Consider the following 19,300-nt stretch of genomic DNA (forward strand, 5'->3'; position numbering starts at 1 on the left):
CGGGGCGGTGTGGCGCCGCTCCGCCCCTCCTTTTCGCGCTCGCCGGCCGACGGCTCGCCTCCGAGTGGAGGGCTTTCCCGATGCAATCAGTTTGTCCGCTTAGCTCACAGCATTGCGTCGGCGGAGCGGAGGCCCCGGACAAGGAGGAGGAGGAGCCGGCCGCGGTGGACGATGACTGGGATCGAGTCCGGGGAACAGCAGGTTTCGGAAATCAGGTAAGACAAAAAACGGAATCCGAAAAATAAGGGCGAGAACGCGGCGGGATCCGAAAACGCAGTCGAAATCGAAGACGAGGGCTTTGCTTTTTTTTTTTTTTTTTTTTTCCGATCCGGCGGCTTTTCGCGCGAGAACGGCGCGGGCGCTAATGCCGCGCGCTCCCGAGAGGCGCCCGCCCGAGACGCAAAAAAGCGCGCACAGCGGCCTCTCGCGGATCCGCGAAAACAAAAAACGCTCGAATACGTACCTCCCGGGACGTAAATCGCGGTCCGCAGAAACGTCCGCAGGGCTACGTTTCCACAATGAGCCCGGGTTGTTATCTGCAGTATGTTTTTAGTGCTGTACTGGTACTTTTACTTCACTACTTTCCTTCAACCTGCAGTCACTACTCAATTTTTCCTCGTCTATGGGGACTAAAAAAATCAGTCTTGTGATTCATGTTCAATCAAATTGCATAAAAGGTAAATTACACCATAATGAACTACCTCAAGACATGGGTGATTTATAATTGCAGCAAACTGTTTTGAAGCGTCAAAAGTGTCCCAGAAGATGTACAAAATCGTCACATGCAATGATTTAGAGACTGTTTAGATGCATGTCACTGATGAGATGACGGATGTCTACTGTATGATGACCAAAATGGCTTTAAACACCCAGCAAGCACGACATCAACATGATGTTAGATTGAAGTTGTTCCCCAATGTCGTGGGGATGTTGCGTTTTGTTGAAAATCGGGTTGACATCAGAAGTAAACAGGTTGACACCAATGTCCAACATCCAACCTAAAATCAACCAAATATCAACGTCTAATGATGTCACAGCTTGATGTTGTGTGGATGTTACCAACATATCTATCAGACGTTGGATTTCGGTTGCCATACCTGATGAATAAATGTTAGTATTTGGCGTCAATATGATGTTGCTTTAAGATGTTGGTTCGGCGTTGGATATTAGTCATTTTCCAACATAACATAAATTGAACCAAGTAATCTGACATTGTTATTGGATGTCAAAATAGCATTATCCTTAGACGCAGACTACACAATGAATTTTGGTCACCGGACATCACAACCTGAAAATAACCTAATATTAATGTCTTATGACGCAGTGTGCCTGCTGGGCAATGACTACAGTAAATGCACTACAGAATGATACGTTCACACACATGTAAATTACATGTAAATGCATCAGCTTTTCACAGCGTAATACTGGCTACTCACTACTCTTGAGTGCTTTTAAAAGGTCTCATACTCATTACTCATACTTTGAGTCATATTTACAACAGACACTATTACTCGCACTACGGTTAGGCAAATAATGGTACTTTTACTTAAGTATGATTTTTCAGCACTCTTCCCAGCACTGCAAACCATACAGCAAATGTTTAAACATACTACACTATCATCTACAGACCACAAACATGTGATGAGACAGTAGTAAGATGGACGATTTAAAAAGATTATTTATTCAGCTTGATTATTTATTTCAGATGATGCTCATTTTTAAAAAAAATTGACACTTGTGACTGATTTTGTGGTCCAGGGTCACAAATGTCTGCATACATCTGTGGTATGAAATGTATTTTTTTTACATGTGAATTCTGTTAAAAGTCCAGTATTTTGATTCGTTGTCTATTATCTGTTTAATACAATTTCAAATTACATAATAAGATCTTAATCTCTACTCTGAGCTCAACTTTTAATACTGGAAAGTTTAGCACATTGACTTTTATTGACAATTTTAGTAGTTTGAAATATTATTTGGAGTGGTCATGTGAGTTATGGTACAAAAACAGGCAATGAGCTGCCAGGACATGTTTTCAGTATTTTTTATGGATCATTTATTGTATATCATATCCTTTAAACTGCTAAAAGTAAAGGAATTAAAATTTAAAGGGCCACGCAATCCTTCCTGTCTAAGAGGGTGTTTTCACACCTTTAATTTGAAAAAAAAAAAAATTCAGAAAATTGAGTAATTCCAGCTTTAGGTGGGAGTGGCAAGTGGTGAAAACGGGAAGAGTTTGCATGAAAAGGGGAGTTTCATTACATGCACTACAGCTGATTTTCACACTGACAACACAAACACAGATGCAGGGGAGTGTTTGGGAGAGCAGCATTTACAGTGGATCTGAGAGATGTGTGGAAGTGGAGGATTTTCAGTCCATAATATTGTAACTATACTACTGTAAACTTAGTAACTAAATCATTTTGACTAAAGTATGTCTTTAAAAACTGAAAGAGTACTGCTAACAATACTAACTAACTCTGCCATCTGAATAAACAAAAAACATTGATCACACACTTACCAAATCCGTAGACAGGACAATCAAAACAAACTGAACCCCGCATCTTTTTCTTAAAAGGAGACGAGCGACAAATCCAGATTTCACCATTTCCAGATTCCAGCTCTTGAGTAAAAATGTTTCTTACAAACATATTTGTGTTGCATGTTAGCAGACCACTGAATTCCACATATGTGGCTTCTCATGTGAGCTGTGCTCTCATCGCGGTGAAATGGAAACAAAACATTCATTGAGGCACATTTATAAAGGCAACACTGCTGACCCATGTCTTCTAACAATTCCTCTACTACTTGTTTGAATTACAGTTGGCAACACAATGCGCCGTCTATCTGAACAACTATATCATGCCATACCTTTCAACCCTCCTGTTTTAACAGTTCTATTATCCCCTGAAGGTATTTCCCGTATTTCTCCTGTATCTTCAATCTTTCTGTGAAGGTTGGCAATAATACACGCAACCCATACCGCCGAACCACCAGAGGGCGACCCTCACTTTTAAATGCAAGTCTGTTCTGTGCTTTCATTTTATTTAGGCATGAAAACACTTTAAAATAATTATAAAAACGGCATGATTCCCTTCCTTTTCATTACTAGTGCTGTCACACCTCCTATGCAATCCTTAAAACAGTCATATAGCGGTGTGTTATGGTGAGCATTATCCTTAGCTTCACATCCCAATGTTGACAGGTATGTATCATGCATATTAATGAAGTTGCATCTCGTTCACAATAGAATTAATATCTCTTTCTCATAAATTAATGCACAGATGTGCTGAAAACTCAATAAAGTCACTTTGTACCAGCCAGTACAGACATCCAATCTCCACGCTAGAATTTACACAATGATCTCAACGCCGTGATGCAGCTTAAATTTCTTTTCAAACCAGAAGAAATAATTTGCACGAAATAACTCAAAAACAACCAATTTTCATATTTCACATTTAGCAATTTTTAGCTAAATATATGTGTCCTTATAGGATTTTTTAGCAAAGTGTGACATACATATGGACTGTGAAGATCTCAAAAAATGTGTTTTGGTGTTTTGTGACCCTTTGAACATAAAACATTTCGCAAAAATGCAACTGCATTTTTTTACACTACCAAACTGCTTTAAAAATAACAGTAGTCTGAAAGTTGTGTTGTGTGCATGTGTGTGTGTGTACACAAAAAGACCAGCAGACATTTAAAATAACACTACTAAGAGTAAACTTGCATTGCCAAATATATAATTATGCTAGCATATGGCCAATAGCTATCAACAATATTGCTGCAGCAACAATGCAGTTAAAACGTATCAAACAAGTATAGAGTGTTTGGCTGTACACTATAGGCTACTAAATTACTCCTGAAGTATACTGGAGAACCCAGCAAATACCTTTTCCAAATTTTGATTTATTTAATTATTAAAGGTTGTCTATTAGAGTTGAGTATTAAAACACATCAACTTTGTTAAATAAAAGGAGATTAATGGTACCAGCAGAAGGGACTACCTTTATAAATTTTGGGTTTTCTTTATTTACATAACCATAACATCATATTTTGAACTTCATATTCTTCCCTCACGCTTCTTTCCTCAGCCCTGGCACGTCCATTCAGAGGAGGACAAGCTACTCTTAATGGAGCTCCACTCTACAGAGAAGCAGTCTTAAAGCCAGGAGACCTTCTTGGTCTTGGCAGCCACTTTCTTTTCCTGTACCGTGACCCGCGTGTGACTCCCGTCCCGCCACTGGCACTACCGCCACCATGGCAAGGTGACATGCCGACTTCCTTCGGGCCCGGCGGGATGACAGACAGACAGGAAATGCTTCGGCTGTATCTTGGGTCCACAGAGTCCCTGCTGAGATACCAGGCCAAACATGCTGATGCCCTGCTGCAGGTAAACACTGATAGAATCTCATTTATCTGCCGTAAAACAAACACCAGTGCATGCCAATACACAACTCCCCTATCAAAACAGCCGTTTAAGGCAAAACTGTTTTGTCAAGCACCTGTCAGTTTTGACATTCTGTGCTTTTTATTTTTTTGGTCCGATGTGAAGAAGCAAACACGTTTAAGTGTTTCTTTTGTCACAGCTTATCAATTTGTTTGTGTATATTTCAAATTCAATGCATATTTTTAACAGTAAATTAGTTTATTCTCTAGCAATGAGCCACAAATCTCCACTTCAGCAGCACTTACATACAAAAAAAACATCGGTTTTAATCATATTCTGTTGTGTTTTTTAACTGAGGGACATAATCTCCTGGACAATGAAATGAAAAAACATATTTTTTTAAATTATGAAGTAAAAACATTTCCAAAATCCTCACTGTAAAACTTCCTCCAATGTATGGATTTGTGTGCTACAAATGTACACTCATCGGCCACTTACTTAGGTGCACCTTAGGTAACCCTGTTTGCCTTCAGAACTGCCTTAATCCTTTGTGGCATAGATTTAACAAGATTTAACACCTTTCTTCCCCATTCTGATGCTCGGTTTGAACTGCAGCAGATCGTCTTGACCATGTCAAAATGCACTGAATTGCTGCCATGTGATTGGCTGATTAGAAATTTACGTTAACAAGCAGTTGGACAGGTGTACCTAATAAATTGGCCGGTAAGTGTATACAAATATTTAGTGAAATAGTGGCCCATTTGCTTATGTGGACAATTAATAAAACTAGTAATACAAAGTTTTATGCAGATCTTAACGAAATCAATCAACAGAGTAAATAAGGTAACAGTTATTAGCTATTTATATTTACCGGCAGTGTTTTGCGTTCAAAAGTCAGATCAGCCACAATTTTTGCATCATCGTTTAAAATATGTCATGATTCATGTACAATGAGGAAAATATTATCACTGGTAAACTGGTGTGAAAAATACTGCAGTAGTTTCAGTTTTGCCATGGCTTCATAATATTTATTTAAATAAATCAGTTACTGCTTCTGCTTTCATTTCAGGAAATTATTTTAAAGAACACGAGCCCAGATTCAGGGGGCGGAGCTTTGGCACCTGCATATCTTCTGTCACTCATGATTGACTACGCCTCTAAACATCTGGATCCCGAATTAACACCACAGCTGCTTTTAAAGGCAGCCAATCAGATCAAAGGGATTGTTTGGGTGAGTATCTGAAAGTCTAAAGCGGTGAATCACAACCAAGGCTTTACATCTGTGATTTTTCATGTCATTTTTCATCCCACTAAATGTCTGCCAAACCAATATAAACTAAATGGAATAATAACAAAAACGTGGGACTTTTTTTTCACTTGAAATAAAACATTTTTTTGCATTTGTTTTAATGAATAATTTAGTCTAGAGCAGTGATCCCCAACAATCAGATTTTTCTTTATACCATTTATCTTAAACATACAAAAACAATAACAGTTTTAAAATGAATATATAAAGTAAGTATTAATGATTTATATTAAATTTATTACTTTTAAATCTTGTGCTTTTGTTAACTCGCAACTTTGCAAAATAAATTTGATCACTTTTTTATTTCTTACATCTGTCTGCAAAATCAATATGAAACTAAATGGAAATACAGCTGCAAGCAGCAATCAAGGGGCCAAACAGTTCATGATATGTGAATATGTTCGCAAATTAGATCTTTTTTGTCAAAAATCTAAATTGCAGACGCCTAAAATGGCTGACTTGGGAAAACCAGACAGCATTCAACTTGGCATGCTCTGTCGGATGTGAAGAGACCAGTTTTATGAGTTTTAGACAAAAGGTTAAAAAATCATAAGCAAAAAGGCTATTTTTGTGTCTCCAAACCACTAGGGGGCAATGCACTGAAACGTGGCAGATAACCTCAGACCATGGTTGTCATAACACACACCAAGTTAGATGTGAATATGTCAATGTGTTATGGAAATATTGCCTCAAGTCCTTTTCGCAAGCTCTATGTTAGATTTGTTCACAAGTTAAACAAAAACGGTTTGAATTCCATAACCTTTGGTCACCATGTTCTGTAGATCATGTGTTTAAATTTTGGTGAAAATCGCACAAATGGTCTAGGACGAGTTAGGTCAAATAGCCTTTGCGAAAATTAAAAAATATGAAAAAAATTACATTAAAAAAATGATGTCATAGGAAGTATTTTGATTGTAGTCCATTCGGTTCAAAAGTTTTAAAGATAAACAAAAGTGAAACTTTGGACAAAACATTGTGCCAAATTATACAACTTTCCTCTATATGGTTATACGGGCTACCATTCAAATCTGGCGAAAAAGAATCGGAATAATAATAATAATAATAATAATAATAATATTAATAATAATAATAAAAATAGGAACGCTAACAAAAATAATAGGTGCCTATGCAACTTTCCTGCTTGGCCCCTAAATATAATGATACTATATGGGACTACATTATTAAACATAAAATTCTTTTATGAAATTACAGTATATATTAAATGATACATTAAATACATTTATTTATACATAAATAAATACAAATACAATTAGAACATAAGTTTTTTTTCACCAATAGTACATTTAAAATTAGTTTTTTCTAAGAGTAATTGCAGCAATAATTTTAATGCTAATGTTAAATTTAATCCAGGATGAGTAAAGTCTGGAAAGTTCAAGAAGAATCCCAATGTCCTAAAGTATGAAATCACCGGCTTTAGGAGGAGTAAAGTGGTTTGGCTGTTTTATAACAACACTGAGACAGCTCTTTTTAAGTTTAGCCAAGACTGATCACACCAGTTCTACTGTATGCATCATACGCCTAACAACATCCATAGAAAACCAGATTTCACAAGTAAAGCATTATAAAATGATCAATATTACTTATTGTGCGCAGCTGCAGCCAGATCCACTGCAGCTCTGTTTGCTCTCCTCTTTGCAGGGTCTTATTACGTTTGTATACTGTATCTACCGTAAACAGCACCACTAATTATAATTGATTGTACTTGCTTTTGGCGCAACACAATGCTGTAGTCAGGGGTAGGCAAGAGTTATGCTGCGTTCACACCAGACGTGGATGAAGCATCAAGCGTGAGTGATTTACATGTTAATGATGCGATTCGTGCAAATGTAGCGGCGCAAGATGAGCGTTTTGCACGAATCGCTCGTGTTGAAAATCTAAACTTTAGTGGACATTCACACCGCGTTGACCAATCAGGAGCTTTCTCTTGTATGGGGCGTGATTATGACGTAGCACCTGTTGTTAGTGTCCTGAGTGGGAAAATCCTCTTGCTGACACCGGACAACAGTTCATCAAACAGGGCTCGGCTCAGTCGGAAGCAGTGTTGCCAGATTTAGCTGATACCAGCCCAAAAAATACGCTTAAAAACAAAAAAAAACCACCCCGGAAGTAACGTTAAAGGGTGAGGGTTACATTGCAAACCCGCCCAAAAATTTTCTATACCCGCATATGTCATTTTTGACCCACACGATTGTGTTTAAAACTAGTCGGAAGCACCGCTGAAAGCCTCGGTATAGCTTCCGGAGGAGTTGAGGAACTCACAGAGCTGGGTGCACCTCTGAAAGGATCTTGTCTAGTAGCCTCGGACACGGTGCCAAATGAATATATATGCTGTTTTTAGCCTTCCCAAAGCACACAAACACAGCCATTCTCTCAATAAAATCCATGTTAGTCATTTAGCGATGAAGCTAGAGTCACCGGGCAGACAGAAGCCCTGCCCATGACGTAAATCTGCGTCTATTGTAAAGTAAATTTGACGCGTGAATAAAGCGAGTAGACTCAAAATGTTCATGTGTCTATTTATGCATTAATATTGAGATTTATTTTTGCGCTCCACATCTGGTGTGAACAAAGGATTAGTTACTGACTAACTAAACGTCAATGGGTAGAGCTGGTGCTAGTAGGCAACGTCTATGCAAATATACGCTTATTTCAATCGGCCGGAATTTTAAAGAACCAAAGCGAGGCTTCAGTGGGAAGAAACCCAGAAGTATAGGTGCAGAACTGTAAACATTGCAGTAACATGCTGTGGACAACAAACCTCCAGCTGTTGCCGAGATTTCAAAATGCAGTAATGATGTAAACATCACTTAAATATCATTCAGTAAGTTTAATTTAAACAATTAAAAGCAATTTAGCATCAAACAACATCTGTAAGAGTAATATGCTCAAGTGTCCTCCTGGGTTTCAGTTCATGGCAGCAGGAAAACACCCTGGAGACACTTTCCGGCTTCAGCCTATGTAACTTGGTGATTGATAAAACACTGCAGTCCTCTGTAGCACATCCTCGTGTTGTCTGTAATACTGTTATCCTGGTACTGAAGTTTTAATACCGTCTTTTTCACGCTAACATTGAAGCGCCGCTGAGCGCAGATGACTCGACTGATCTTCACGGCTGCTTTGCACTCCAGTCTTCGTGTATCTGTGTTTGCACTCAGTTTACTGCTCTTCACCCAGTGCAAACATAGGTACACGGACACTGGAGCGCGAAGCAGCCGTGAAGATCAGTCTAGTCATCAAGCAGATCGCTTGTCTGTGTTTGTACATGGTAAACAGCAGAGGGTGAACTGATGACCTTCTTGGGCAGTCACAAGCAATTGTGTTAGGTAAATAAAAACACAATGGCAAATCAGCGCTGTTTTAAGAAAGCCATCAACTTGCCTTAAATTTTAGCGGGAAATTGAGTTTTTTTCTTTTTATTCAGAATCGTGACACATCTAATATAGTGAAAGAATCAGTTCATCAACTTGAGTCTGATAAATGCCATCTAAAACGTGTTTTTAGGAAAGAAAACGTTAGCTATCTAGTGCCATTTCTCTTAACCTAGCTGAAAATGAGCTCTGATGTCCCTTTTTATTTTCACCTTTCATTCAGAACAGACCTTCGGGTCACTCGGAAGGCGGTAAAATTATCAATTATTGTCACTTTCTCTTTGCTGATAAGATATACAGCCAGGTACACAATGTTCCTATGTAACTCCCAACGATACTTCCGGGTTTCTTCGCACCACAGCCTCGATTTCGCTTTTAAAAATGGTGGCGCGTGAAATCAGCCTATATGCACTCCTGTGACATCACATTCAGCTTCATTGGCAGACAAGTCACTTTTACAGCTTTATTAAATAAATGCTTGGTTTATAATGAGGATGTTTCAAGAGTTGAACCCTGCAGGATGTTTTAATGTGTACAAGTGCACTTATTTGTCAAAAGATCAAGGTGAATTTGAATTCTCATGTCATGACGCCTTTAAAACAGCAGCAGCAGCAGTAATGGTTTATCTACAAGGCTTCAGACACTCTCTCTCTCTCTGCACGGAGCGAGTGCTGTGGTGGAGGAGCCGCAGCTGCAGACACAGATGGGCTTTCACTGGAATTTCGCCGTAGTTTGTAAACAGAGGTTGACTGATGTCATTTCCACCCGTTTGGAAAATGTGCTGTCATTGTCCGGACACATCAGCCAAACACTCCCGCCCATGCATTCATCCGAGTCTGCTTTAATCTCAGTCTCTCTCTCTTTCTCTCTCTCTCTCTCTCTCTCTGTTCCATTATTCATCTTTCAGGACAAAATTAAAGAGTTCGGTGACAAACATCCAACACAAAAGTAAGAACCTGCACCACCTCTGCATGCTGCACTACATCTGTATACACTGTTGAAACACTGTTGCTCAGTGACAGACCTGTAAACAGCAGATTCCTCTCACCTTACCAACACTGAGCTTGAGTTATGCCATTCTTCACTTAATCCTGCACTCTGAAATGTCTGAGCATGCATGCCTTGAATATGTACATTCCAATAATAAAATAAATTATAATATATTAGATATAAATTAGTTATGGTAATTAGAAATTAAAAATGAAATACTGAAATATAATTGGCTATACTAGCTTTGGGTGGGTTAAAGACACCAAACCCATATATATATATATATATATATATATATATATATATATATATATATATATATATATATATATATATATATATATATATATATATATATATAAATATATATTGTTCTTATTGTTTCTTTTTTTAAATATTTCCCAAATGATGTTTAACAGAGCAAGGACATTTTCACAGTATGTCTGATAATATTTTTTCATCTGAAGAAAGTCTTATTTGATTCATTTCGGCTGGAATAAAAACAGTTTTTAATTTTTTAAAAACCATTTTAGGGTCAAAATTATTAGCTACTTTAAGCATTTTTTTTTCTGATAGTCTACAGAACAACCCATCATTATACAATAACTTGCCTAATTACCCTAACCTGCCTAATTAACCTAGTTAAGCCTTTTATTGTCACTTTAAGCTGTATAGAAGTGTCTTGAAGAATATATAGTCAAATATTATTTATTGTCATCATGACAAAGATAAAATAAATAATTTATTAGAAATAAGTTATTAAACTATTGTGTTTAGAAATGTGTTGAAAAGTTACTTTTAAAAGTAATGCATTACAATATTGAGTTACTCCCAGAAAATTAACTAGTTGCATTACTTAATTACTTTTTATAGTAAGTTATGCGTTACATTTCTTTTGAGGTACTTTGTGTTACTTTTTCATACCTGGCTGATGCTTGATCTCTCTTAGAACTTGCAGGGATTTTTTCCCATTTTTTTATATATAGAGCTCTGCAATTAACAACATACTGTATAACCTTCATTTACTAAAAAAAACACATCTTTTTTTTTTTATATAAATAAATAATCTTCTGACTAAGTCCTGACCAAGAGCTATACATGTCATATATACAGATTAATAAAAGTTTAAGAAATGTGTTTTCTACTTTTAAACTTGATTACTTACTAGTTACATAAAATAACTGTCCATTAAGACAATCCCCTTTTCCTTTTTGTCGATGCATTCAGAATAATGAGAATACTTACATTGCAGAAATTTCAGGCTCAGCCATCTTCGTTTGTGGATGGCGCATTCTTCCGTTGAGTGCGGGATTCATTTATAATTCAGCCATTTTTTGAGATCATTAATTAAACAAACTAAAAAGCAAATCGCACTACATTTAAAAAAAAGTAACTCAAACATTATTACTAATTTTTTAAAAAGTGATTTAAAGTTACTTCACTCATTTCTTAGAAAAGTAATATTATTACGTAACTCCCTTTAACCAAACACTGTATAGTGTCCATAGATTATTTGAAAAAAGTGAAAACAATTATATATTATATTTGTGTAGTGTACACAAAACTTTATATTTAAATATTTTAGAATAACAAATGTCAAAAGTCAAAACAAAATTGACGAGTAAAATACACTAATTTTCTACTGTGTTTATATTAGATATAAATTAGTTATGGTGATTAGAAACTGAAAATGAAATACTGAAATATGATTGGCTAAACTAGCTTTTGACGGGTTAAAGACACCAAACCCCTATATTATTAGCCCCCCTTTGAATTTTTCCCAAATGATGTTTAACAGAGAAAGGACATTTTGACAGAATGTCTGATAATATTTTTTTCATCTGGAGAAAGTCTTCTTTGTTTTATTTCGGCTAGAATGAAAGCAGTTTTTAATTTTTTAAAAACCATTTTAGTGAAAAAATTATTAGCTCCTTTAAGCTATTTTCTTTCAATAGCCTAAAGAAAAAAACATTGTTATACAATAAATTGCCTAATCATCCTAACTTGGCTAGTTAACCTGATTAGTTAAGCCTTTTAGTGTCACTTTAAGCTGTATTAAAGTGTCTTGAAAAATATCTAGTCAAATATTATTTACTGTCATCTTGACAAAGATAAAATAAATCAGTTATTAGAAATGAGTTAATAAAACTGTTATGTTTAGAAATGTGTTGAAAAAATCTCTTTTTTAAACGGAAATTGGGGAAAAGAACAAACAGGGGGGCTAATAATTCAGGGGGCCTAACAATTAAGACTTCAACTATATGTTTTTTAGTGTATGATTTTTGATCCCAATGAGACTTTGAAAACATTAGAACTAGAACTGTCCATATAACCTAAGCTTTTTTTTTTTTTTAGCCACAAACTAAAAACTTCAGATGTTGTCCAACCATGTATCCATATTTTAAAAATATGTATGAGAACTGCGCTTTAAACAGCTGTGTGTGGATTTCGTGCACCATCCTGAGGTTTTGTACCATTTCTCTGATGTGTGTTCAGCTCGGCAGATGCTGAGGTTGATCTTCCTCCACCGAGCGCTCAGAAACTGTCCTCTGACCTCCGGCCTCTCATGTTCTGGATGTCCAACGCCACAGAGCTCCTCAACTTCTTCCAGGTCAAAGTTGAAGCCCTGGAGAAAGAGTGGGAATTTGAAGGTGAGCAAAAGAGATCTTCACAATGTGCCATATCTTCTGCTTTCAATATCTTGTGTATGTTGTTAGACTAAATCAGTTTATTCTCATCTTTTATTATGACATCTTTTTGGCAATCCAGCTAGTCTAAGCAAACATCATGCCCCGCAAAATAGGACTTTATAAGCTTTAACAAGATTTATAATATGTTAAAACTACTTTATTACTACTACTTTTGTTTCATAAAATTATATTTATGGGATATAAATTGTTTGGGGCTTTGTATCTAAAATTTTACTCACTCAACTTTAACCTCATTTGTTGAACTGTTCTATAAAAGTAACAATTTCATAGGAAATCATTGATTATTTGTGAAAATTGCATTCTATTTTGAGTGATATTATATTACTTAACTGTTTCATGTCTTAATAAGATAAAAATCAACCCAAACTATAATTCTAACAGCATTTCGATTCATTGCATAGTATATACTTGTATTTTTCAAAGTAAGTGAAATACTCAAATTAATCTCACACATTATTAAATATATATGTAACCCCACCGGTCCTACGCCACCCAACCCGCTCTGAGCTGAGATTAAACCGACGACCTTCCACATGGGAGTCGATTGCTGTACCAAAGAGGTAGGGCTGGGCGATTTTTCTGATTTTTTCGATTAATTCGAATTTACGTTTTAAGACGATTTAATTTTGAATCAAATCGAGAAATCGCGATTTAAAAAAAAAATAAATTGTTATACATTATAATGGCACCAATGCGCTTTGGTTCACTCTATGAAGCAGGAAGCACACCAGAAGTGCCTCTCAGCGACGCACTGCGCAGCACCAGGCAGCGCCATGGATTTTAGAATTCTAAACAGGTTTCTATACACACACCGGCCCCGCCCAGCCACGATTCACGAAGCAGTTCATATGTCAGCCTCGCCACAGAGCGCCATTTGATTAGTTTCATGGTTAATATCATGCGAATGTGCGCGTTTGGTGTGTGATAGTTTAAACTGTCATGTGCGCGCCATGTCGCGGCGCATCTGGTGTACGACCTGAATGAGTCATGTCTGTATGGATTGTCAAGACATTCCCTCATCCAGTCGATAAACTCGATCTCAACATGTATGAAGGACGCGATGTGTATGAAGTATGTAGACACACATCTGGTGCTTGTATTTGCTCCTGCTATACGTCCACAACTTCACACATTTGGTTAAATTAGGCTTTACAGTTTCCATGTTCAGTCCTTTACTTCCACTGTATTTTTTTTTAAGAAAAAGGCTGCAGCTTTACAACCTGCCATTTAATCAGAAGACAAAGTCAAAGCCGAGCTGACAGCCAATCTTTCCTGGCTCAGCAAAACTTGCAAAAAATACCTCTGTATTCCTGCAACTGCAATATTTACACAAATATTTCTTATTCAAATCTTCAGCAATGATATTTAACTCGTGAATTTGTTTTACATTTATTTACAACTTGACCGATTTTTGTATGACATGGCCATTAAAAATACAATGTTCCTTAACCAGATGTTTTTTTAAGTTACTTTTAATGAGAATGTTACTTCAGTCATGTTGTTGTAATGTTTTGAGAAGACTAGTAACACAATAAAAAAAAAATCGAAATCGTGAATCGGTCAAACTTTATAAAAAACCTAGATTTTTTTTTTTTGCCAAATCGCCCAGCCCTACAAAGAGGCTATACCCATACAACTTCTTTTTGACCATGGCCTCTAGTGCCTGACCATGGCCTCTAGTGCCTGTCGCTAGAGCATCTTTAGAGGTCAGAGGAGTGAGGTTTACCTGCATAGCACTCACTAGCTGGCCTCCGTTACACTCACGCCCCTAAACCTCACTCCCATCCGGGTCACGGCACCAATATAACCCCGCCGGTCCTACAACCACCCAACCCGCTCCGAGCTGGTATCGAACCGGCGACCATCGGCATGGGAGTCGGGTGCTCTACCAACGAGGCTAAAGACTATGGCCTCTAACATCTGTCGCTAGAGCACCTTTAGAGGTCAGAGGAGTGAGGTTTACCTGCACAGCACACACTAGCTGGCCTCCGTTACACATACGCATTGCACACCTACTTGGCAACTAGCAGTTGCTAATCTTTCGAAGATGATCTTGTAAAATAATGCATTTTACTGTCAATAAATACTAAAACAAACTCATCAGATCAACAGCTCATTAGCCGAAACAAAAAGAAATGTTATGGGTGTGACAGACAAAGGAGATATTCAAAACATGGGGTCCTGCAGGAACGTGGTTGAGAAACACTGAACTAATCTTTTTTTTTTTTTGTAAAATTTGCAGGAAATAATAAATTTGTGAAAGTACAATTAGAAGTATACTGTCTAGTAGATTTGTTTTATTATGCAGTTCTTTTATGCTGTTACAATTTAGGGGGTTTTACGCCTTTAATTTGAAAGGACAATTTTGGGATTGGGCAGCATGGTAGTTCAGTGGTTATTATTCCTTATATATATTCCTTATATATTATTCCTATATATATAGCGCTTTTTCTGGGCACTCAAAGCGCTTTACACATAGGGGGGAATCTCCTAATCCACCACCAGTGAGCAGAATCCACCTGGATGACGCGACAGCAGCCATTTTGCGCCAGACCGCACACCACACACCAGCTAATTGGTGGAGAGGAGACAGAGTGATCAAGCCAATTATGATATGGGGAGGATTAGGAGGCCATGATGGACAGAGGCCAGTGGGCAAATTTGGCCAGGATGCCGGGTGAAACCCCTACCCTTTTTCGAATGACATCCTGTTATTTTTAACGACCACAGAGAGTCAGGACCTCGGTTTAACGTCTCATCCGAAAGACGGCGCTCACTGAGCGGTATAGAGTCCCCATCACTATACTGGGGCATTAGGACCCACACAGACCGCAGGTTGGGCGCCCCCACTAACCCACTAGCCTCACTAACACCACTTTCGGCAGCAACCTAGCTTTCCCATGTGGTCTCCCATCCAGGTACTGACAGGATGCAGCCCTGCTTAGCTTCAGTGGGTGACCATGTGGTAGTTGCAGAGAGCTAGCTGCCGGCTAAAGTTAATTAAGTGCTGATTACCACTGTCACTTCACAGCTGGCTGGGCCAGTTGGCATTACTGTGTGGAGTTTGCATGTTCTCCCTGTGTGTGTGTGGGTTTCCTCTTGGTGCTCCGGTTTCTCCCACAGTCTAAAGACATGTGGTATAGGTGATCTACAGTAAATTGGCTTTAGCGTATGTGAATGTGAGAGTGTATGGGTTGTGACTAAAAGGGCATTTGCTGTGTAAAACATATGATGAATTAGTGGCTGCCTCATTCCGCGGTGCTAACCCCTGATAAGGGACTAAGCCGAAGGAAATTAATGAATAAATGAGTTTTGAGATTGACAGGAAAACATGGGGTGCTGACAGGCCAACAGCATCGGTAAAGGACTTCGAGCCAGAATTTAAACTTGGGTTGCAACAAGAACCGTAGCACTATATGTCAGTACACTAACCACAAGGCTACTGACGCGTACTGAAGCGTTCTTAGTGTGCTCTTAGTTAATTTGTACTTTCTAGTAATTAGTGCTCTCCATGTGTCTTTACAAGTGCTCTTTTAGTGTACTGTTAGTTAACTAGTAGTTTTCTAGTTTTATGATGCAAGTGTACTTAACAAATTTGTTTCACTGAGGTAGGCTTTAGTTAAATTAGATGTTATTTTCCGTAAAAGTAGCTCAAACATGCATTTTAATCCAGGACTTGTCTTTAATCATTGTCTATGAAACCATGGATGTAGCCTATGTCATATTATGCTGGGGAAAAACATCATAGGCCACTAAAACAAGAATATTCATTAGATTTATATATATATATTTAAATAAGTGGTTGTAAACAATTTATATGGGCTGAATTTAAACAAACAAAATATGTTGAACATAAATTTAATTTGTTTATCTAAATTCACCTTTCATAAATTGTTTGCAACTACTAAAAAAATTTACAAAATCCGATGAATCATTTTTTTTCAGTGTACATCTCAAGTATACTTACTGTAGGATATATATTTATACTTTTAAGTCAATGAACAAGAATAGGCCATACAATACCTGACAAATGTAGATCCCAGTTGTAAGAGCGACAAATATTAACTTGACTTCTAGTTGATCATTTGGAAAAGTGGCAAAAGCTAGATTTTTCTGATGAATCATCTGTTGAACTGCATCCCAATCATCACAAATACTGCAGAAGACCAATTGGATCCTGCATAGACCCAAGAGTCTCATACAAATCCGTCAATTCTGGTGAAGGAAAAATCATGGTTTGGGGTTACATTCAGTATGGGGCATGCAAAAAAAATAAAAAAATCTGCAGAGTGGATGGCAACATCAACAGCCTGAGGTACAGTATTAAGACATTTGTGCTGCTTATTACATTGCAAACCAGAGGAAAGGGCAAATTCTTCAGCAGGATAGCGCTCCTTCTCATACCTCCACATCAAAATTCCTGAAAGCAAAGAAGGCCAAGGTGCTCCAGTATTGGCCAGCTCAGTCACCAGACATGAACATTACTGAGCATGTCTGAGGTAAGATGAAAGATGAGGCATTGAAGATGAATCCAAAGAATGTTGATGAATGCTGGGAGTTCTGCAAGAAATCTTTCTTTGCCATTCCAGATGACTTTATTAATAAGTTATGTGTCCTTGCAGAGATGAATGGATGCAGTCCTCCAAGCTAATAAGAGTCATACACAATATTAATTATTCTTTTACTGCACCACGACTTCATATTATTTCTGTTTAGTGACAAGACTTTTGTCGAAGCAAAGTCAGACCTTACTGTCCTAATTAAATAATTCAAAATCAAGGCATGATCATATTTTATTTTGGTAAAATAAGCATAATCTAGAGGCCTTTGCCTTTCATATAAGCCACTTCTGAATGATCAACTAGAAGTCAAGTTATTATTTGCTGTTCTTAAAACTTAAATATACAACAAGACTGTCAGTGAGTGTATATACTGAAAATTTACTGTTAGTGTAAGTTAAGCACACTTAAAGTGATAGTCTTTATTCTGTTGAACACAAAAGAAGATATTATGAAGAATCTTTAAACCTGTAACCATTGACTATTTAAGTCAGTGGTTACAGGTGTTCAACTTTCTTCAAAAAAAAAAAAAAAATTGCTTTTGTCTTCACCATAACCTAAAACATTTGGAATCACCCGAGGGTGTGCAAATAAGAGTAAATGTTCATTTTTGGGAGAAATATCCCTATAGGTGTGATTTTAAGCATATTTCTGAAAAGTACCTAAAATGTAGTCTGAAGTAAACCTTCTTATTTTTTGTTTAAAAGAAGTATATTGATAACACACTTGAACAAAGTTCTTTTTTATAAAGAATATTCACTTTCTCAGTGTAATTTTATAGCCATCTTAAATTATTTTCTATTGAGTTTGCTCATTAATCATTAAGTCCATCTGAACACTGAAAACCCTTATGAGCTGACTGAACGAATTTAATCGAGTTAACTCGTTACCTCAATTTAATTGAGTAATGGAGTCTCACAAAACTTGCATATTTAAGTTTATTTAACTTGTCGGTTTGGTAAATTACACTTAATTTGTTCAGTTGAGTGTGTGTGTGTGTGTCTGTGTGTGCAATTATATACTATGAAAGAAAAATGTTTAAAAGAAAAATAAGTAGCCATTTATTTCCATTATGGCGAATAATTATAAATAAAGCCTTGTTTTTCTGATTAAAAAAGGACCTACAAGGTTGCACATATTAGAATTTTACAGCCAAGACTACATTAAAAACCACCTATCTTTTTCAAAGGATTAATTGTGATTTTGAGCTTACTTGAAATCTTAAGTTTATGCAATTTCATTGTATACAAGTTAAATTAACTCTAAAATATTTTTAGCTGGCAGGACTAAAATGTTAAATTGAAGTAATGTTCAGTCAATTTTACTTGATTGTTTAGGTAAAGACAACATTAGGGTTTACAGTGTCTTTTTGCATGTCTAATCATAAACCTGCAGCTCCTGGTGACCCTGTTCTCTCGGCTGACATGGACACCTGCTCTGAGGCTCTGGCTCAGCTCGATGACGTCATAATGCACACCTTTCAGCAGTGCGTTTACCATCTGACCAAGGTGAGAGAATGTGCATCTGTCAGTGCGGCTTCGGCAACACAGGATTTATGTGTTTACATGTCTGTCTCTTTCAGACTTTGTACTCCTTGCTCCCTGCACTGTTGGACACAAACCCATTCTCCAGCGAGGAAAGGAAGAAAGCAAAAGCAGGAGTGAAGGACAAGACAGGTAGCGGAGGGGAAGGAGACGAGGAAGAGGATGGGTCAGCTTTGCCACCCACTGTAGCAGGATTGGTCGAGGTGTATCGCTGCTCTCTCCAGCTCTCCAGAGAAGCTTGTCTCTCTCCGCCGCTGACCTCCCAAACATTTGGCTACCTCTTCTTCTTCACAAACACCTCTCTTCTCAACACACTTCTAGAGAGAGGTCAGTCTTTTTATAAACACAAGAGCTAAAGATCTAATAGCAATGAGTTTATATTTGGATGTGGTGTTTATAATGATTTGACTG

The 19,300-nt window shown here is 37.3% G+C and overlaps 1 protein-coding gene and 1 long non-coding RNA gene across 11 annotated transcripts in view; one reads left to right on the top strand and one right to left on the bottom strand.

Moving 5' to 3' along the window:
* Positions 1–19,300, top strand: part of rasip1 (Ras interacting protein 1) — a 66,612-nt gene that overhangs the window by 43,722 nt on the left and 3,590 nt on the right. For 3 of the 4 annotated variants that reach the window (XM_073924517.1, XM_073924518.1, NM_001289880.1), the window contains 6 exon segments: positions 4,095–4,393; positions 5,460–5,621; positions 9,993–10,033; positions 12,572–12,726; positions 18,741–18,853; positions 18,928–19,216. In XM_073924517.1, coding sequence (XP_073780618.1) covers positions 4,095–4,393; positions 5,460–5,621; positions 9,993–10,033; positions 12,572–12,726; positions 18,741–18,853; positions 18,928–19,216 — 1,059 coding nt within the window. 4 annotated transcript variants of the gene reach the window in all.
* The window catches only part of LOC137487882 (uncharacterized), a 48,721-nt gene that overhangs the window by 20,347 nt on the left and 9,074 nt on the right, over positions 1–19,300 (bottom strand). For 4 of the 7 annotated variants that reach the window (XR_011006659.2, XR_012392036.1, XR_012392037.1 and 1 more), the window contains one exon: positions 12,550–12,701. This is a non-coding gene — a long non-coding RNA (uncharacterized lncRNA). Of the gene's footprint in view, positions 1–12,549; positions 12,702–16,809; positions 17,002–17,190; positions 17,434–19,300 lie in introns of all 7 variants that reach the window. The other 3 variants (XR_012392040.1, XR_012392038.1, XR_012392041.1) reach the window with 2 other exon arrangements.

The sequence above is a fragment of the Danio rerio genome, chromosome 16, assembly GCF_049306965.1.
Source record: "Danio rerio strain Tuebingen ecotype United States chromosome 16, GRCz12tu, whole genome shotgun sequence".
Classification (NCBI taxonomy): Eukaryota; Metazoa; Chordata; class Actinopteri; order Cypriniformes; family Danionidae; genus Danio; species Danio rerio.